The sequence below is a fragment of the Ursus arctos genome, unplaced genomic scaffold, assembly GCF_023065955.2.
Source record: "Ursus arctos isolate Adak ecotype North America unplaced genomic scaffold, UrsArc2.0 scaffold_30, whole genome shotgun sequence".
NCBI classification, from domain to species: Eukaryota; Metazoa; Chordata; class Mammalia; order Carnivora; family Ursidae; genus Ursus; species Ursus arctos.
The window spans coordinates 16,229,598-16,251,833 of NW_026622986.1; the positions used below are offsets into that span (position 1 = coordinate 16,229,598).

The window sequence follows — 22,236 nt, forward strand, 5'->3', positions numbered from 1 at the left end:
CAGATACATAGATATACGTGACCATCTTAAGGAAGCATTTTGAAGCTTTAATTTTTAGCTTTACTGTTTACTTCTTATTTTATATTTAAAAAACAAAAACAGAACAAAACCTTTGGTTTTGTTACAGTCCTGCCTACGGTTGTGGAGCCCTGTGAACGTAATTCGTTTTGGTTTGCTCCTATCTACTTATGCTTTCTTCAATTACTTCATGTTACCAGCACTGACTACGGAAATACATCTGGAATTGAGTGGTAAGAGGGAGTCAGAGGAAAACCCACGTTGGTGGTGATTTCATGGTCTTTACTATGTCAGGCTATGAGTTTGCGGACCGGTGTTCGTTTTCAGGGTGATGCCAAATACAGGGGGCAAAAAGATACCGTCCTGGGAATCATATATTCACGTGATGATGGCCAGACAACTTAAAGTATTACGTGCTTCCCCGCATCCCCCCTCCCCCAAGAGACTCACACGTCAGATTTACTGTTAACTAAGAGCACAGCACGCAGATCAGTTGGTTCTTGTAAGCAGAGATCCTTCAACGGCATAAGTTTGGTGCCGGGATTTATCTGTAGATAATCGAAGAACTAAAAAGTAATATCTGCATGGGTTATATTGTTTTAAATGGATACTGATGTTATAGTGTTTTAAATGTATACTGAAACGGGAACCTGAACTTGTGGGCATCTTGCCTCCAGTTCCCCACAATCTGTATCGCTTTATACTCTCAGCTGTTTCACACCATCATTGTCAGTTTGGCCCCCGAAAGTAGTTGAGTTTGCAATTTGTACATAAGGGAGTTTACAGTGTATGCAATGTATATATAAGGGCGTTTGCGATGTATACATAAGCGAGAATTTGTCTGTGACAAATCACTAAACAGATTACTAAAAATGTTGTGAGGATATGTAAAAATAGGCTAGTCAAGGTCCTATATTAGCAATTTTACCAGCCTGCTGAGGGGGGGTTAGACCACACCACCTTCTGGGGTCTTTTCCCAATCGTATTATAGTTAGATCCCTCTCTTGTCCAAGATACTTTTCAGGATCCTTTAAAAATCAGACAGATTACGTCATTTTTCTGCCCACAACTCTGCCAAGTTTTCCTACTTCATTCAGAATAAAGGCCCAAATCCTTCTGATGGTCTTCAAGGCTTACACGATCTGATTTAGTCCCTACAAGTCTGCCCCGTGGTTCACTCAGCTGCGGCTACACTGACCTTGCCGTTTCTTAACTATGTCAGGCATGTTCCTCTGCCTAGAAAGCTCTTCCCCCAGCCATTCCCATGGCTAAGTCCCTCAACCTTCCAGTTTTTGCTCAGATATTCCCCTGTCTGTGAGGCCTCCCTGACCACCACGTCTAAAGTTACGGTGAACGTCAACCCCAGGACCCACCCGGCATCATAGAGCCCCCTTATCTTGCCTCTGCTTTACCCCCCCCCCCCAAAGCTCTGATCATTTTGATCACGTGCTATAAATTATTTATCTATTTGTCCTCTTTACTGTTTATTGTCTGTTTTCTCTCACTGGAGTCATGAAAGTAGAAATCTATGTATTTTATTCACTGACATCTTCCAACCTATGATATTGGAAACTTAATATGTACTGAACAAAGGAATCAGAGAATTCTCCTTTGCAAAGACTATTGTTTCATTAAATTTTTTTAAAACTGTATGAACAAATACATTTTGTCGCAGTTTTATCTGATCCATGGCTAACATTGTTCTGATAAGTGTTCTTTGTTGGTTTTTCTGCTCTTTTCCTCATTTTTCTCAGAGCATCTTTGTACTAATAATGTGCTGGTTCTTTTTGAACTACTCATCACTGAATGAGATGGGCTTTCTCGGAGCAGTGATTTCTCAGGGGTGTGTGTGTGTGTGTATGTGCGTGTATGTGTTATGACAGGTATGGCAAGGGCAGCAGCTGGGGATAGCAGAAGGAAGAGCAGGGGTCAAGTTTTAGGCTAGCCATTTCTCATTGTTCAGAATGTCTCAGGACGCCTGGGTGGCTCAGTTGGTTAAGTGTCTGCCTTTGGCTCAGGTCATGATCTCAGGGTCCTGGGATCGAGTCCCACATCGGGCTCCTTGCTCAGCAGAAAGCCTCCTTCTCCTTCTGCCTGCCGTTCTCTCTGCTTGTGCTTGCTCTCTCTCTCTTTCTCTCTCACTCTCTCTGACAATAAAATCTTTAAAAAACATGTCTCTAGGGGCGTCTCCATCGGTAGAACATGTGACTCTTAATCTAGGGGTGGTGAGTTCGAGCCCCACATAGTAGAAATTACTTAAAAAATAAAATAATTTAAAAATGTCTCCAATTCGGTTACCATGATAGATTGTTTCCTGCAAATACGGTGCAGCTATGTGATTCTTTCATGGCCCTGTCTCCTCTGCCTTTTTGAACCAAACTGATCTAAACTGGTTTCTGCTGCCAGCCTTGCTCATCCCAGGTCCTTGGGTCCTGCACTTGCCTGGCGAACAGAGCGTTTGGCTTTGCACTTCTGAGCTCTCCCCTCACCTGAGGCAGTGATGCTTTCTGAGACCTCCCCTCACTAGCTGCCTTGTGCCTCTCTGGGCTTATTTTTTCCCCCTCTTCATTCCTCCTCCTGCACCCCTTCTGCCTGATCTCAGGGATTTTCAGTAACTCCTACATATTTTTTTAAATGAAGTCTGTGGATCATTTGTTTCCTAGTTTTGCCTAAAGTGGCATTTGTAAATTAAAAATTTTCCCCCCTGTTCTCCTTATTGCTCTTGGTTTCCAGAAGAAAGGAAAATGCTGGTTTAAGCAGCAATGCCAAGAAGTCCTTAAGATTCTAAATCTTAGCTTCCCGTTTCTCTTGACATTAACCCTGAATTACACTGCATACTGCTTTTAAAATCATAGTCAGAAATGCAGCTTAAATAACGTTTTTCTATATTACATTTTAAAACTTGGTATTACCATTTGGTTAATTTCAATTAGATTATAACTGATAAAATGAAACACTTAATATTTCTATCCTTATCACTAACACTGAGCCCTAGAAATCATAGAACAGAAAATGTTCCTTCCTTTATATCTTCTCCGAAACTTGAGAGTAGCTTTACCACGCTGATTCTACTATAAGAAATCAGATTTCAGTTAAAACTGTATACAACTGCAAAATCTTACAGCCAAAGTTAAGAATAAAGCTCTGATTCCCAAGTTTCTGCCTATAAAAATGCACAGTGTGTGAGGTGGTTGTGAAATTGCAATGTAATGGCATCGTGACTAAAGAAGAAACGATCATATGCACTAAAAATACAAATTAGCGCTGTCACTTACCCGACCGTAATCATAGAATCCGTCACTAATTATGTTACTTGATGACAAATAGCCAGTCAGGCTGTATTTCAGAGACACGTAGTTGTTGAGCAATTTGTGATAAGCTGCCTCACTGAATTTATTTTTTCGACTTACTGATAGATTAACTTCTTCAAGGATATCTAAAGCCCTGTCAATAAGAGAAAAAAGCATTATTTGCTTTAAACAAGCAATCCCACATTAAGTTCTCATTTATATACCCAGCCAAGACCCCGAATGAAGAATTGAGATGGAAAGGTGAAAGACATCTCACCCTTTTAGATAAAGTAATACAGACAGAATTATGAAGACGAATCAGTGCTTTTTTTTTTTTTTGAAGATTTTATTTATTTATTCGACAGGATAGAGAAAGCCAGCTAGAGAGGGAACACAAACAGGGGGAGTGGGAGAGGAAGAAGCAGGCTCATAGCGGAGGAGCCTGATGTGGGGCTCGATCCCATAATGCTGGGATCATGCCCTGAGCCGAAGGCAGACACTTAACCGCTGTGCCACCCAGGCGTCCCAAATCAGTCCTTTTTGAGAATATATGTGCCATGTCATGACTCATATTCAAACAGCTGAAAAGCACACTTTGAGGGAGTAAAAAGTTCTTCATGAGTGTGGGGCTCCACCTTTTTCAGCTGACCAGGCAATATACACGAACACAGACATGGTTAGAAATAGGGTAAGCCCGTCAGTGGAACGTTAAAACCCTGTTTGCCAGTATGCTAAGGCAAGGGCTTCGTCTGCTGGGGCTGGAGGGACTGCTTTGGTGAGGTTGCTTCAATGCCTACTTCTGACGGCGAGGTTTGGGCGAAGGAAGGAGAAAAAGGAGGGGCAGTCATGGCTCACCCGTTTTATTTCCGCTTCGAAAGCGGAGAGACAGAGTTGCTGTTTAGCTATAGCAGAGGGGAGGGAAAGAGAGGCATGGAGCGGGGTGAAAAGGTGGACAGGGAGACGGTAAAGGTGGTTTTGTAAGGGTGCTGGGGAGATGTCCAGGTGGGGGGAACGTAGAGGGACCCCCTCCTGCCAGGTTGTCCCTTTTGAGGACAGGCCCGCTGTGCCAGTCACAGCTCCCGAGGCCTGGGCAGCCTGCAAGCAGGAGTGTGGATTCTCCCTGACCTTCCTTGGGCCCGAAGAGTGTGCTCCTGTATCTTCTGCTCTCCATCTGAGCCAGAAACTCGAGGCAGCTCCACTCACCCAAGCCTGCATAATTCCACAGCCATCAGCTCATCGCTGGCGCAGACCATCACAGCCCAGCTGGCGTGCCTTCTCACTTCGTCGTTCTTGGAGCGCAGGAGCTCTACCAGCGGCTCCAGGCCACCTGAATTTCTTAACTGAATGTGGAAATCAAAAGTTTATGCGTTGGGAATACAGAATATAAACACTGATTTTTTTTTTTTAAATCTCATTTGATTGTTGAAAGATTTTAGCTATGTAAGAACATTTGAGGATATTTAGAAATATGACATCCAGGGGAAACAATCTATTGCAAAACCTTATAGACAGGAGCCCAGATTTCTGTTCAAGGTCAAGAGGAGGCCACCGTCAAATAATCGAGGGAGGTCACTGTGATTTTGCATGGGAGGGAGACTGAGAGCCTGTCCTCTTGCTTCCCTATGTTCGTCCGTCCTGCTCGTCAACACTGAATGTTCATTTGGCCCTGTGACAGACACAATGATGGTCCCCCAAAGGTGTCCTTTTCCCTGGAAGGGATTTTGCAGATGTGACAAGTTGACATTTGACATGAGGAGATTGTCCCAGATAATCAGGTGGGCCCAATTTAATTATAAGTGTCCTTACAAGATGGAGATAAGGGTGCCTAGAGCTGAGAAAGGAGCCGTGTAGAAATAGAGCTTGGATAGTATCCTTTTAAGATGGAGGAAGGGGCCACAGCCCAGGAAAGGGCAGATTTTCCCTCAAAGTCTCCCAAAGGAACCATAGCTCTGCCAACACCTTGATTTTAACAGAGAAGACCTGTTTTCAGACTTCTGACCTCCTAAACCATATGATAATAGATTTCTAGTAAGCCTCCTGTGGTCATTTGTTACAGCAGTAATAGGGAACTGATCCAGTCCCCAAGGCTGGGCAGGAGGAATTGATACAGTGACATGCTACCCATGTCATTGGACACTGCCACCAAATCATCAGTGTGGCCAAAGCAGTTCCAGAGCAACGCACTAGAAAAAGACCAATTTTCGTTATCGCTGCACAGTGTCTTCTCTTCATTCCTCCAAGGAGTGAGGAAGAGATAAAAGAATAGGAAAAGAATTGGACAGAACTACATTAATTACATCGTTAAATAAAATTCAGGTAATAAAGGTAATTATTCATGGATAAAATTATTCCAATCAGAAAAAAAAAAAAAGATTTGACAGAGCTCTTGTCTCACTGTCTGAAATGCTATACTCTATCCTCTGAACCTAGAGGACAAAAAAAGAATATTCTACCAGTTTCTATGTGTAGTATCTGAAGACAAGAGCCCTTGGGTACGATCCACTTGATTCAGTCATTTTCCATCGGTGTCCGGTGACGTTTTCTTCTCAGGGATCACACTTTAGTACATGTAACGTCATAGCTTTAAAAAGTTTAAAGCGTCTTTGAAGCGTCTTAGAATTTAGCAAGTCAAATTTCTGAATATCTTTATTTCTGAGTATAAGATAGTCTAACTCGGGGGCGCCTGGGTGGCACAGCGGTTAAGCGTCTGCCTTCGGCTCAGGGCGTGATCCCAGCGTTATGGGATCGAGCCCCACATCAGGCTCCTCTGCTATGAGCCTGCTTCTTCCTCTCCCACTCCCCCTGCTTGTGTTCCCTCTCTCGCTAGCTGTCTATGTCAAATAAATAAAATCTTAAAAAAAAAAAAAAAAGATAGTCTAACTCCATGTGTTCTTTTGGCAAAGATCTAATTCATTTATTAATTCCTTCACTCATTTACCCATTCATTTAACAACTGTTTATAAGCATGTGCTCAATGCTAGATATCTATTAATGGCACAAAGTCTCAGGTCATTTCCCTAAAGCCTCAAGGAGCTTATAATATTTCATGTAAGAACCATATATGCAAAGCAGAAGACAAAGAAAGCACGCATAGGGTGTAAGGGAAGCCCAGAGGAGGACGCTCCCCAGCTTGAGGGCTGAAGAAAGGCCTCATGGGAGACAGGATGGCTGACATGGGTTTTGAAGGAGAAGTGTGATTTTATCAGGCGGACAAAAGTGAGAATAATTTTCCCAGCAGAGAAATCAAAGACATATAAATAAGAGAACAGAGCATACAGACAGAATTACAAATAGTATGGTATTTATGGAGTATGGAGTTACTCCTGGGAAGAGGCTTCAGGCACAGGTGGGTAGATGTGGGTCAATGGGAGCCCTTGCCCATCACGGGCAGCTGAACTTTTCCCCTGGGGCAATGGCGCGCCACTGGGGACTTGTCATGACATGTTGAGGGTCACATATTTGAAAGATCGGTCTGGAGGCAGTGTGGGAAGCAGGAGGTGGCAGGTGTAGGGAGAGCAGGAGACTCAGCTGCAGTATTCCTGGAAAGAGATGGACGATTCTGCAGACTGCATGCGGGTATGACCGAAACACTTTGATTGCTGTGTTGGCAAAGCCTAGCATAGTACCTGACACAGAATAGATGGTAAACAAGTATTTGGTAGTCTTGGGGGGCCTGTGTGGCTCAGTCAGTTGGGCATCCAACTCTTGGTTTCGGCTCAGGTCGTGATCTCTTGGGTGGTGGGATCAAGCCCCAAGTTGGGCTCCTTACTCAGCAGGGAGTCTGCTTGGGGATTCTTGGGGATTCTCTCCCTCTGCCCCTCCCCCCACTTTTGTGCCTGTGCACAGTCTCTCTCTCAAGTAAATAAATCTTTAAGAAAAATATTTGGTAGTCTCAGTGCCTTTATGGATGAATACAAATGAACTGACTCAATGGGAACTACCACGGGGATAGAATAATACCTAAGGGACAGAAGAGAAAAGATTTGTTAGTCATCTGAGCAGAGAACCCAGTGCCACAGCTTGGGCTCTGGATGGCATCCCTGATCTTCCAATTTACCAACTCTGCTGGGAGCACATTCTGTCTTTAAGCCTTATTTTCCTCATCTGCAAAATGGGGATTACAAACATGTCCAACACAAGTGAGGCTTAAATGCTTGTAAAGTGTTTAGCACAGTGCCCACTGCGTAGTAAGTGCTCAGTAAGTGTTAGCTATTGTTATTTATATTGCCAGGAGAGGAACAAAGCCCCAGGCTGTTTGAAGGAGTGCCTTGTGACAAGTAAATATGAGAACAGCAAGAGAAAAAAAAAGGGTGTCTGTAGGTTTACCTTATCTTTACGAATAGAACCAAACACACTTTTATAAGATACACTTGTAAAAAAAATGCCATTCCATGTTTTAAAACTTAGAAATAGATAAGAAACGTAAGAGTATGTGGAACCCATGTGTATGACGTAACCCCTCAGAATGAAGGCGCGCCTGTTTGTCTGCTGCTCAGCTTAAGAAATGACACATTTAAATGACCTTGGACCCCTGTTTGTTCCTCTCAATTGCATCCACTCCCTTTGATCCCCCAGGAGATTTCTTGAATTTAGGGTTAATCATTCTCTACCTTTGCCTTTATAGTTGCAACTTACATGTATATTTACATAAACAACATATTGCTTAGATTTGTATATTTCAGAGTGCTACATAAATAGAATCCTAAGTCCTATTCTTCTGCAACTTGATTTTGCTCAGCATTATGCTTGAGTTTCATCTCTGTTGATGTCTGTAGCTATAGTTCATTCATTTTCACTGATGTGAAATTCCATTTTATGAATATACCACAAATTTATTCACCCATTCTCTTAAAAAACTAGACAATTGGTGTGTTTCCGGGGGCTTAGATATTATAAACAATGCATCCTGGTGCAGAGAGGCAAGAGACCATTTTAGCTATAATTTAGAAATAGAACTGCCAGATTATACCGGATTATAGGATACGCTCTTCTTTGCTAGCTAATGCCAATTTGCTCTCCACAGTGACACACCAATTTAATAATTTTTATTTTAGGTTCACAGCAAAATTGAGCAGCAGGTACAGAGATTTCCCATACTCCCTGCCCCCGCACACACGAGAGTTTTCCCATTATCAACATCCCCTGCGGGACTGGTACATTTGTTTCAACTGATGAACATACACTGACACATTATTATCACCCAGAGTCCATGGTTGAAGTGTTGCACCAATTTTGAACGATCTAAATGATGGGTAGGTTCAAACACTTGAAAATGTTTCAAATTAATCCACCTATAGGAACGGACCAGAAAAATGAGAGAACAGACTAAGTTATTGAAGCTCTCACCTCTGTCCGGGCTTCAACGTCGCAAGCGGTCGCGGCCACCATGAGAGCCGCTTTGCTCTGCACGACCGTGTTCGCGGAGCGCAGCGGGCTGATGAGGGCGTGCATGACGTCGTGGCTCTGTATGTTCACACGCAGGGGCTCCTGCATGGCCATGTTCGCTAACACGGTAGCGGCGTTGGCAATGGCTCCGTCGCGTTTGCTGGACAGGATGTTTATTAATGGCTCAATACCATCAGCTTCAGCAGCAGCACTGCGTAAATGGAGGAGAAATGAATGCCATTCATCCTAGTTCAAGAAATTGTCTTTGGAGTGTACAATGGAGCTTATTAAACAAATAAGTACATAAGTAGGGTTTTAGCAAGAAATTAATTTACAATGCAGTGAACCCAGTCTTGAGGTGCTAGTGATTTAAATGGAGTCTGGGAAAATGTCAGTTAAGAATGAATTTAAATAACCCTTTTCCTACTTCTACAGCTTGTAGTTACAGAAAAATGCATGCCTACTTCTTAGAGACCCCCCAACAGCTGTTCATTTTTTAACTTGGTGATACTTATAAGACCAGGAAATTCTATTCAAAGAAAGCTGAATAAGATATTCTCAACCAGTAGGAAAACAAAGCTTTATATTTTTTATTCTTTTTTTTTTTTTTTTTTTTGAGAAAGAACCTTATCTTAATCTGGACGTGGAGCCTGACCCACGGCTCAGTCTCACAACCCTGAGATCAGGGCCTGAGCCAAAATCAAAAGTCAGATGCTTAATCCACTGAGTCACCCAAGAGTCCCTAGGAAAATAAGCCTTTAAATAGGAATGAGTGAGTGGGAGATGCTCCTGGTTTAAGTTAAAATTCTTTAGCTCATCCTCCTCCTTTTTAAATGAGGTTATTAATTGTAGGCAGAGGTTAACACGTGTGAAGCGAGCAAAACATTTTGGAGGTGAATACTGCTTTTACAAATTGAACATCAAAGATCAAAGTCATAATATTGACATAATAACTAGTTTTAGTAATGTAGGCATATTCAGTTGCTAAATTTCCTATCTCTGCTATAAAAAGACCACGATTACCCATAAAATATATTAATAGTCTCACAAGTAATAAGCCTAAACCTCTTTTTAAGAATGCCATACTTTCTATAGTCCTTGCTTTCTAATCACTTAAAAAGCTCATAAAGTAGTGAAAATAAAAAAGGGGATCATTTTAACAAGAGGAAGATGATTTAATTATGTTCTGTAAGAGTTGAAATTGCTTCAAATAAGAGATGTTCCAAGCCATAAGTATATACAGAGCATCCCAGTTTCAAAGGAAGACCTAAAATTCTGTGTTAAAAAACCATTTACATCATCATGGGAATAGAGGTAATCAAGACAATAAAAACATACCTGAGACTCCAATAAAGTGAATATCCCTTTAAGATTTATATCTGACACATTTTTTTTCACTTAGGATCATATTAAGAACCAAAACTGAAAACAAGTGAGGCTATATGATTCAGCCCCTCATCCTGTACTCCGATAAATATTCTTGTAATTAAATTTAATTTGGTAGTCACTTAAATTCACTGATTGTGAAGGAGAAGTGACAATCTCAAGAATACAGGTTATCACAACTGTCCGAGAGAGGGTACGACGTAATGAAGTGTCACCGAGGAGAAAGGAAGCTGTGATTGTCACTCAGAGCATCTCTGAAGTGGACACAACAACCGTAACTGGGCCAGCATGAAATGACTTAAGGAAGGCGGCCACTCCGGGGAATGCTGGGCTCCGTTGGTGTTAACCCTGAAGGCACCTCCCACCCCTGGTTTGAATAAATCTGTCCAGAAAACACACTATATTGATATGAAGGCAAAATCAGAGTTTGGTTCCATTTCCACTCATACCCTAGTCCTTAGTATATATTTAATCCTTCTTGTGGTTTCTCCCATTCTTTTCCTGGGACGGCATCCCTTTAAAACTTGGTTAGATGACACGTAACCAAAATTTGTTCCTATAAAAATATTGTTAGGAAGGGCCTGCATCTCACTATGATGGCTTGAGGGCCAGCATTTGCTCTCCTTTCCTAGAGGACAAAATAAACACTCTTAAGATAATTTTACTTTTACTTTTAATTCTCTCTCCTACTATTAACCAAACGGTGATCATTTGACTGTATGAATAAGGAAAAATTTGGAGGCTCATGTATATTAGTTTATCAGAAACTTCTCATATTTTTACCTATAGCTGAAATACTGAATTTTTTAAAACTGCCAGCAAGAATTTTAAATTATGCATATTTTCTAACTAATATAGACATAAACCTGCTAAAAAATCATTTTATTTCTTTGACTTATTTTTCAGGCACTGAATGCAATCAGTACCTTCAGCCAAAATACTTCATAGTTTGTAATCATTGCAAACACGCCTCGGTTAGAAGACACGGTTCCTTTGTTACTTATCTTTCCTTTGACAAGGTTCACCTTTTAAAACATCCTGGAGAATCAAGGAGGAGCGCGCGGTGGAGGTGTTTCATTGCAACCGTGTTAGAATAACACGGTTGGAAGCTACAAGTATTATAGGTAAGCCGCATACCAGTACATTCTCTGGGGCTGTGTCTTTTTTATGTATCAGGGGTTTTCTGGAAAATTTAAGTGAATACATAGGATCACACTTGGTCATTTCAGTTTTTCTTATTTATTAAAACAAACAAACAAAAACGGGCTGCGAGATTCCGGAATTTTCATCAGATGAGCCTCTGCTCACAGCCTTTGTGCTTGCTCCTTCCTCCTCTCTCCTGGACAAAGGCATATTTTGCCTTGGTTCATTTATATCTCTACCTTCTGCTCTTTTCTGTGCTCTTTATGAGCCCGTAAAGAGAAGTACATAAAATCCTAGCTGTTTATAAAAGAAACCGAAGATTCTAGTACAGAGTGGAATATAGCTTTTACTAAATTGAACATAACTGCCAGCACCGAAAGACGAATCGTATGCGTGCAGCTGGGAGAACAATCTGCATCGTGTGTACGTACCTGCCCAGAATGTGTTGTGTGCAGTCTGGTTAGGTGTGAAAAGCATAACGGAGATTAAGGTATTATGGTGAAAATAATCAAGCTATTATTCTTACCTAAAAAAGCCCCCTAATGTCATTATAGAAATAGAGCACAGAATTCGCAGTTTTTTTAAAAAAAGAATTGCATTAATTTTGTGTTTCAAACCCAAGACATTCTGTTTTCTTTTTCCCTGTGTCTGCTATGTACACAGGCTGGAGCCTGTCATATTTTAAAAACACATTTCCGTTTCCTAGATAGGATGGCATTATCCAAATGAACGGGAGAGAAGTCAAACTGCTTTGTTACAAAATCCAGAATTATAGGGCCATATGTCATCATGAGAATCGGAAAATATTTTGATTTTTACTATCGTGAACCTCCATCAGTTGGAGTTTAATCAAGTAAGAGTTTAAAATGTACATTTCAAAAAACGAACTAAAACCCAAATATGGGAAAGTATAAAAACATCTGTTTAAATCATTTGATATATGTAAACAGAAGTGAAGTTTGACACATCATGTGTATCCAATTTATTACCAAGTCCTGACTCTTTTCCGCCTCCCTATTTCTCGAATCTCTCTCTGGTCTCCCGCTCCATCTCACTGATCGAATCTAGTCCATCAATCCTTGTGAATTGATGTGCTCTTCTAACAGGTCTCCCCCCCCCCACCCCTGCTTTGATTCTTTCTCCAACTTAGAGCTAAAGTGATCTTTTAAAATAATAATATCAGATTATTATAATTATATACATCATACACATCATCAGATTGCTCCCCTCCTTAAAATGTTTCTGGCTTCCCATTGCTCGGGTTGAAACCCTAAATTTCCCACAAGGCCTCCAAGGCCCTCCACGAGTCCACCTGCCTCCCTGCCGGTCCACGCCCCCTCTCACCTCTCCTTGTGGCTCTGTGCTCCGCCTCTCTGGCGACTGGCAACATGCCAGGCTCTGGCCTACCTCTGGGTATTCCCATAGGCCCGCCTTTCTTACTTCCTGATGAACTCTTCCTCCAGATAATTCCCATTCACCTTGTCAAGCTCAGCACATATGCCTCTCCCTCAAGGAAGCACATCTTGACCCCCAAACTAGATATCAGGTCTCTCTGCCCCATGAGCTCAAGATCATTTGTTTGCTAAACATATATACATTATTTCAAATGATGTTTTGGCACAAATGATCACACTGAATGGCAACGATCTTGAAATATTATGTTATGGAAGCTTTTGGTGGAAAGGAGTTTACCACAAAGCTTTTCGGTTAAATCTCCGAGCCCCACGATGAAAAAGCACTTACAGCAGGGGCACTAAGAACATGGTTAAAGAAAAATACAGTCACTTTGCACACATAGTGTCTGTTTACGGCTCGCTGAAAATACTATGCGATTTCATGTCTGTGTGTCTTTGCATTCGTGTTTTCTCTGCCCGAAAGGCCCGGCCCTACCCGTCCCCACCTCTGCCCGGGGAGATGTAGCTCACCCTTAAAAACCCGCTCAACTGCCCCTTCCTGTATGGTGATTCTTGTCCATCCCCACCTCTCCTTGTGACTCACTCCTCCCTGTGTCTACACTGGTCCCCCTTCTTAGAGAAAGTGCTTTGGTCTTACTTATAGCCCCAGTGCTGAAAAGATCAATATATTTAAATTGACTTGATTCCACTCAAGGGGAGCGATGAAGAAAACCTCAGTAGGAGTCAAGAGAGGGTGAGGGGAAAATACCTAGTTCGGCTTTATGTTTGCAAGAAAGCATAGGGCCCAGCACACTTGAGATCTCTGCTTGTAGAACTTACAGCTGCTCACCCCATCTCCAACGCTTCCCTAATTATTTAGTGAAGTAATTTTTACATGGAGTTTAGGGAATGACATCTTACACTTGAGACCACGTCTAAAGGGATATGTCCATTAATATATGAAACAAATGTCCACATTTTGTCTTTGCAGACATGGTCGACTCTGTTTATTTGGGTCGCGTCTTCAGATGACACTATCCGGTACGTCTCAGAAAATCCTTGCTGCAGTTTGGAGGTTCGCATTGAACCCATCTGCAAAGACTGGTTCCATGAATCAAGGGTGACCTTGGGCAGTACAGAAATCTGTTTAACAGAGCCCACATACAGGGTAATATGTGGAACCCGATGGAACAGATGGTAATATTGGCAATCAGAACCTTGTTTGTTAACAGTGATTACAACCATTCCCACCAGCATGACTTTTCATATGTCTCGGCGAGGTTTGTCACACCAAGGAAGACATATTGGCGGCAGACACGCTGCAAGCGGTCAGGAGAGGGGCTGAGGCAGCAGGCGCAGGGGGTGCATGTCTGAGCCCTGTGGGCTCCCAGGGAGGCGACACAGGTGTGTGGGGATGGGACGCTGGCTGGGATGATAAACGGGTCTCCTGGTTATCACAGCCAGGTTTGGAATGCTGTGAACAGGATTCCTGACTCTTTTTTTTTTTTTTAAAGATTTTATTTATTCATTTGACAGAGAGAGAGACAGCCAGTGAGAGAGGGAACACAAGCAGGAGGAGTGGGAGAGGAAGAAGCAGGCTTCCAGCGGAGGAGCCTGATGTGGGGCTCGATCCCAGAACGCTGGGATCATGCCCTGAGCCAAAGGCAGACGCTTAACGACTGTGCCACCCAGGCGCCTCAGGATTCCTGACTCTTGTTCCAGCCAATTTTTCAACAAAAGTAATGATCCAAGAAGTCGAGTGTGGTCGTGAAATTGAACAATTTCTGAGTACATCCAAAACAACTATGACCTGGCCGCAGCCCCACAGAGGTGGAAGAAGGCGATGTTTGCCCCCAACTCTGGCCGAATTCCAAGACTGACAAAAGTAGCCAAGAGAATTTTCTCCTTTTAAAGAAATAGTATTTAAAGAAGCTTCTCAGTAATTAAGGGAGAGGATCACAATTAATTGTAGGCGAATGGTTAAAATGAAGGGTTTGTTTTTAAGTCGCATGAAATTATTAAAGCAAAACCCAGCCACAAAAACAAATACAGTTTTACATCCTATAGCAAAATAGGAAAAATGCAAAAAAAATTTTTCTTTGAAGTATGTGACCTAATTGTTTCTCTCATATCGATGTATCTCCGTGGCATAATTTTGAGACTTTCAGAATGTGCTCTTCTGCTACGGTTGCTATGACATGAAGGTTTCTAAAGAGAGAGCAGCCAGTTGCAAAGAGACTAACTAGTACGTGCTAACCCAGCACGTCCATAGACAGCGGGCAGGTTTTTGTTTCCAATTATGAGGCAGTCGGTCAAAGTCTAGGGAAATCAAATGTAATTTTCTTACAAGTGACATGGAATCCTTCTTGACCTCTCTGTTCAATCACAATACTTCACTCCCATACACACCACCTTCTGTTTCAAAAGCTGGCACGCCTGCCAATAATTAACTAGCTGCCATCAGGAAAGAACAAGCGTCTTCATTTTACATGGCTGACTTGTCTCCCGATAAAATAGGAATAATGGCCAAGGTGTGGGAATACTCATCATAAATGGCTTTTGCAGCTACCAAATGTTTCTGTTTAGCCTGGAAGTCGGTCTATTTCCATATCTGTATGTGACAAGTGATGCAATCCCTAAGTAATTCGAGGTACCCTGTTGATTTTCTTCACTAAACAATACAGATGCCACAGGCTTTTGTGCAACAGCACATCAAAACCCCTGGCACTTGCCGGGCTGCCTTATTCTCGTTAGCTCTAATGTCACCTCTTCAGAGAGGCCGTCTTGGACAAGCTTTATGTCATCCCCCCCGACCCCTTTCACAACCCTGGTGTCATGCACGCTCCTCTCTAAGACAGTGTGCTGCTGTATTTAATGGGTACTGTTATCACTTCTGAAATCCCCTTCTTAAAGTTACTCCCCATGGTCTGCCTCCCTGTGCGAAATGTGGGTTTCATAACAGCAGTCTGATGAAAACTTCCATGTGCTCCCCATGGTCTCCCTGCAGCCTAGACATGAAGAACCCCCAAGGAATGGTGAAGGAGTTACAAAAGAAACCTAAACTCATAACTTCCTTCACCTCTGAGATAAAATGATAAAAGTGGGAAAGAGTGATCCCAGCTAGTTTCTAGTGGAAGTTCTCCTCGAGACTCCTTATGATACTGGATAGACGGTAGTTATTCAGATGCACAAAATATAACAGATAATCTAGGCTCGCTTCTCTTTGTTTTACAGTTAAGACAACTTTTCTGCAGGGCAAGAGCTGGGACAGTTTCCTCAGGAATCCCACCCAAGTCTTTCCCATTTAGGTGCAGTCAATGAACAATAAAGGCCATTTCCAGAGAGGAAAAAAAAATCACAGGAAATGACTAATATAAAAAGTCAAGGATGAGTAAAAAGGGAATTTATGTAGGTTTTAAGTACTGCTTCAAAGTGAGTGTGTGAGAGAAAAAAAATCACACAATAATTTGATAATTTTCCATGAAAATCAGTAATGTTAGAAATCAGACCTGAAAGGGGTACCAGCAGCTTTAAAATAAGATTATACAAATGTCAGTCTCTGCTCTCTGGGTAATAAAAGCAGCATAGACAATTTTCTAATTGAACATTTCATGGGATTCACACAACCTCACAAAATTAGTAGCCAATACAGTTTAAACTGTGAAGGTCGAGTAGGCAACAACTAACACAAAATGGAGATAGGGAATCAACCTGTTTTATTGTAAAATCTAGCTTTTCACTCTATATCTTTCTTCAAATCCAGTATGATTTTTCCAACCTATGATAGCCTGTGTTATAACAACATTCTATCAGGCAGAGAAGGAATCAAGGCGCGAACAGGTAGAAATGAAAAATATCAACTCGGTAAACTTGGATGGAAACAATAAAAGAATAAGTTTTAAATTTACCACAAAGACTCTTCCCATTTATTTGATCTACTAACTTCAGAAGCCTTTTAAAATAGTAAATAAACACTTGAAGTTCTTTGAGATAGCATCCTTCATACAAACGTTTAAAACACCCTTATACGAAACTGAATTTCCTAAAAGGTTAGGAAACACACTCAGTTACCTTGTAGGATGCTCATACTGTGAGCATTCCGATTCAAAGGAGGTAGCACCTTACGACAGAGTCATACTAATAAGAATTTTAAAGCAAAATCATCTTTTCTATTATACAAAGTCAAGAGCAAAAAATCAACTCTAGAGAGACTACAATAACAATGAGATTAACTGATGCTGTCCAAGCATATGCTGTTAATCCTATATGGTTATATAGCACAGTAGATATTCAGTCACCAGAACAATGAATGTGTCAAAACATTTTAAAGTCACTGCACCTTAAAAGGGACCAAAGACAAACACAAGCATCTATTAACACACATTTAGCAGTAGAATATTCTCTCTTCAATAGCAACACAATGAAATGCTTACGAGATGACAATATTTTAATAATGTTTCAAAATATTATTTGAGACGCACCAGAGAGTGTTTCAAATTAAATTATTGTGCCTTTCCTTAAAGTACAGAGCCGTCTTTCCATTGCCTTTTTTGCCCCTCCCCCAGCTTCCTCCTTAATGACCACTAGGGGTCAGTATGAAGACACAGTTCCCTTCACTGTTCGCAGGGAAAACGGAGCTCTGGAAACACTGTCTTGATGAAAAACCCTTACGCAACAACAAAGACAATTAACTGTACAGCTTCGGCATTCTGAAGTCCAACCGATACATCAAGTCTACAACGTGAGTTTGCATTTCTCATGAGACTGCATTTTAATTTTGTAAATCACAGTGGATCAGGTCTACAGTCGGTGTTTCTTTAATTGCAAAGTATTCAAAGGGACAAGATTACTTACTCTAAGTGAATCTATGTGTGTTGGCCCAGAAGTGTGCTCTAGAACGGACGGTAAAATTTATTTTCAAAGGGTGAGATTACACGACTCTGGCCACCTCAGAGCCATACAGGCCATCTCTCCCTGCAGAGGAACAGAGATGGAAGTGAAGCTTGTGGTGTTTGCCAACTTTAGGAGAGACGGTTTCTTTCTCCTTTAAGGTGGCTGTCCTCATTGGGCACGCAATAGCCTCAAGGGCACAAGATAGCCAATCCTAAGAGACAGCATCAGTTTATATACTTAAGTCTACAAATGAAAGGAAATATTTGTAAAAATAAATATACAAATATATTACCTACCCCCAACTCCATTTAATGGGGTGAGAATGAAAAAAAAAAAAGCTTTGAAAAGTTCTTTCTATATAGAGAGATTTAACATTCCAAGGAATGACTTAGGGTCAGGCTATCCCCTGACAATGCCCAACAACTGATAGGGAGTTGGGTCATGGGGAATAGATGAAGTCCTGCCTTTTCTTGAAATGCTGTATAAAGTTCTGTACGTGGCACACCTTTCAAATGGTTTCTTTACACCTTACGTGGCTTTCTTTGGCATGGTATGCCATGAGAAATTCTACTATTCAGTCAATGCTGTATTTCTATGTTAGTGAAGAGAAATATTAGTACTGATAATACAAAATGACAGGTTTTCCATAGATAATAACCTTCAAAAGTTCCCAAAGTACTCAAACACACATCCGTATAATTTGGAGGCATTGTGTCTCTTTCGGGAATCCCTTTGAGGTGTACTCCTTACTTATCTCATTTCCTTTGCTGTGGTCCTGACCATAGGTCACACAAGAGCAGTCGGGTCCCTACAGAAGAGCTTTGTCTCTAGGGGCCCCTGGGTGGCTCAGTCGGTTAAGTGCCTGCCATCAGCTCAGGTTATGATCCCAGGGTCCCAGGATCAAGCCCTATGTCGGGCTCCCTGCAGGGAGCCTGCTTCTCCCTCTCCTCCCCACATGTGCTCTCTCTCACTATCTCTCTCTCTCTGTCTCTCTCAAGTAAAAAGAAAAAGAAGAAGAAGAGCTTTGTCTCTGGTATTGTGGAGGTCAGCAGTGGCCCAGCAATCAATCAACCTTTTGTTTAAGTAACCACTATATGTGCTATCATTTAGAACTTACTTAAGTCACTGCTATTGTGGAAAGCCAAGAAGGGGTATAAGAAATAAAAAAATAAAAAACAAAGAAATGGAGATAAGAAGGTCTCTAAGCTTGAGCGAAATCCCCCAGTTCTTCATGGAGAGAACATGGAATATGTAGGAGGAAGCAGGAGATAGTATGATCTATGGGTAAACAATAGAGACTTGGTTATGTATTTTCTACAGCAAAATCACAGTTTGTACTTACTTATCTATGGATATTAATTGTATTATTACTTTTTATGTTTTTATTTTATTCATGGTCTTATTTCCTAAAATAACTGTATCTTCTGAGAACTATCTAGTCACCAACCATACTATTTTCTAATCTTTTCATAGTTCACTAATAGCCAAAATTTACTTAGTGTTGGCCAGGAAAATGAAAAACATCGAACTCCTTTCTACTCTTAGGGTAACTCAAAAACTAATTCTGATCAGATCCAACAGATGGCAGTGATGTTATAAATTAACAGTTTAAAATACTCTTGTAATATGTACGATCCATCCCTCAGAAGAATGTCAACCAAGAATAATTCCCTAGGTATTTGCATAAATAATGTACAGCCTTGATATGAATAATTGGATAGAAGAGCACAAGGTAAATATCACATGAAATTTTGCTGAAATGGTATTTCCTATATCAAAAATCAACAACTTTCTCCTTTCCAAAAAGTATTATAAATTGAGAATTGTCAGAAAGATTAGCAATGAACCAAGAAAGAATAACGGTGTCCAGAGTAACTAACTGGGTTACATTTTTTTTTTTTTTAAAGATCTATGTATTTGTTTTGAGAGAGAGAGAGAGAAAGAGGGTGCATGCATGTGAGCCCGGGGTTGGGGGGGTGGGTAGGAGCAGAGGGAGAGGGAGAGAATCTTCAAGAAGGTTCCCTGCTGAGAGTGGAGACTGATGCAGGTCTTGGTCCCACAACCCTGAGATCATGACCTGAGCCAAAAACCAAGAGTCGGACACTTAACGGACAGAGTCACATTTTTATATAAAAAGTCACTATTGCTCTTTGGTTTCTAGTTTCACCTATTTCTTCCTATGGGGTTGTCTTAGCCTTCTCACTTTTTATTTATTCACTTAAAAAATAATTTTACTTTTATTTCTTCACTATCACTTTAAATAAGTGAATCTGGCTGTTCTTGTCCTTTTCTCCTATACCTCCAAACTGTTATTCTTATTTGTGTTCGTGGCCTTTCCATGTTTTTATCCACTTTAAGCGATCTTTACACTGCAGATAATAAAGAATGAAAAGTATGACTAGAAAACTCTTAGAGGTGAGTTTCCCCTGCTGCTTCTGTGATTCAAATTATGTAAAAACAAACACACAAAACAATACAGACAATCACTTTCTTTTTGAAGTTACGGGAATTGGTTGATGTCCGACAGACTTGTTTTTTCACTGTCCTGTTGCTTTCCATTGTATTTTTTGGTAAGTCCACTTCCCCCAAATGCCTACTCTGCAATGGGCACTATTCTAGATGCTTGATAGGTATCAGTGAATTAAACAAAGGTACTTCCTTCATGGTTGCTGGTCAGAGGAGGGTTGGGGACAGAAAACAAATAACAAACATAATGAGAGAGTTACATAGTATGTTAGAAAATCATAAGTGCTGGGGAAAAAGGGCAGCAGGGAAGGAGGTTTGAGAAAAAGTGTATGTGGGTGCAACTGTAAACACTATGGTCATGGTGGGTCTCTTTCAGAAGGTGATATCTGAACAGACTTGAAGGAGGAGTGAGCCATGGGCATTCTGGGGTTAGAACAACATGCCATGCACAGAGAACGGTCCATCCATAAGGCCTAACGCAAAATACTACTGGAAGTTATACGTATTTCCAGAATAGATTTTATGATCTACTTCACATTTCATCATCTTACTCCCCAACACCGGCTTATTTGTGAGCAAAGGGATTTGTGTCTATTAGATTATCATTGCTTTTTTAAGTACAGTCTCAATTGTTTATAACTCAAATACCTAGAAACTTCATATATCCAGAATATACATGAGCACTATCAGAAAGAAAGAGAGAGAGAGAAAGAGAGAAAGGGAAGGAAGGAAGGAAGGAAGGAAGGAAGGAGAGGAAAAGAGAAAGAAAAGAAGGAAGAAATGGTCGCTAAGGACAAAATATCACTTAGAGAAGAGGTCTCAGGTCCTCACTTATGGCTTTTATATAAAATTTGGTAAAGGTTGGTTACCTGGTATCCAGGCTTTTAACTGACCGAAAGGAAGGGATTTAAAGAGAATTTTGGCAGGATCAGTTCTGCCGATCAGATCTACAGACAGCAGTGAAAGTTGATACTGACAGCCTTCCAATGAGGAGTGACAAAATGCATCAACACCCAAAAGTCACTGCAGCCGGAAGGCCACACTCAGTGCAGCAAGCATCCACCCTCCCTACGGGGCACTGACACCACCACTTGGAGCACACTGTGGCCATCAACTCAAAATGGCAACCATACCTCCCCCAAAAAGTCTAGCAACAGTATGATCAGTTTCAAAAGTTGGAGGGAAGGATTTTGGAAGATTTTAATGCAGATGCATTACACATTTTAAAAAGATTAGGTGATTATAAAGAATTTTCAAATATATGGAAAACTTGAGCATCTAGGAAGCCTCATTCATAGAGAAACCAATGAGGCAAACCCCTTTGGCACCAATGAAGGTGATATTTATAATTAATGTTGAAATGGGTATGGATGGTCTGGCTATTTATTTATCATTGCTAACAAATTTAGTGTCACCCAGGGAAACGACAGTTTGGTGGCCTAAAAGGTTCAAAATGGGTCTGTCTGGTTTGCTTACCATTCTTACCATTCTATTGCATATGAGTGTGTTTTCTTTCTTAAGAAAGCAAGATGTGTGAAAAGCAGACTATAGGTATTTTAGATTATAAATATGTATAGAATTCTATTTTTAGACTGTAAAAATATTTTAATTTTTAAAAGCATTCATCAATTTTACAAAAAGAGTCACCACAAAGTATATTATCCCTTCCTCTGGTTGATTTTCTTTCCTTTAACTTAGAAAATTTTTATTTACCCACAACTTTCCAGGCAAAAATCCATTGTTACACAAAGGAAATTCTATCTGCATTACATGTCATCATACCACAACCAGAGAATACTCAATTCAAGATATGGGCCTCCAATGCCAGAAGGTGTCCTGGCTTTAAGAATTAGAAATCTGTTTTAGGCGCATAGGGATATGAATCTTGGAGAAGAGTTGTCTTCTAACAAACAAAATTAGTATTCACAGTGCTTAACTGCAATTTTTTTTTTTTAATTAGGCTAGCAATTATCAGGTATCTCAACAGCTACCCAGTGCACCTGAAAGACATTAGCTCTGATTCTTTTGTCTTCTTTCACCACTTAGGTGTAGCAGAAAAAGCAACATTCTTTCTATTCCCCAGTCCCACCACCGCAGCAGCAGAGCCATGACTCAGCCCTCCAACCCCTACCCCACAGCTGGGGAAGGTGATCTAAGGCCCCCGCTTCTAAAATGAGATGCTAGAAATACTCACCAACGCCAAGTTTAAGCTAATACGCTTTTTAAAGATGATCTGAGTAGAAAATGCTTCTTATTAAAAA

General features: G+C 41.0%; 1 protein-coding gene across 3 annotated transcripts in view; it reads right to left on the bottom strand.

Annotated features, from left to right (window-relative positions):
* The window catches only part of ARMC3 (armadillo repeat containing 3), a 123,777-nt gene that overhangs the window by 20,975 nt on the left and 80,566 nt on the right, over positions 1-22,236 (bottom strand). For all 3 annotated transcript variants that reach the window (XM_057304732.1, XM_057304731.1, XM_044392190.3), the window contains 4 exons: positions 8,655-8,904; positions 4,512-4,648; positions 3,294-3,462; positions 469-566 (listed from right to left, as the gene is read on the bottom strand). In XM_057304732.1, the coding sequence (XP_057160715.1) occupies positions 469-566; positions 3,294-3,462; positions 4,512-4,648; positions 8,655-8,904 (654 nt within the window). The remainder of the gene's footprint in view (positions 1-468; positions 567-3,293; positions 3,463-4,511; positions 4,649-8,654; positions 8,905-22,236) is intronic.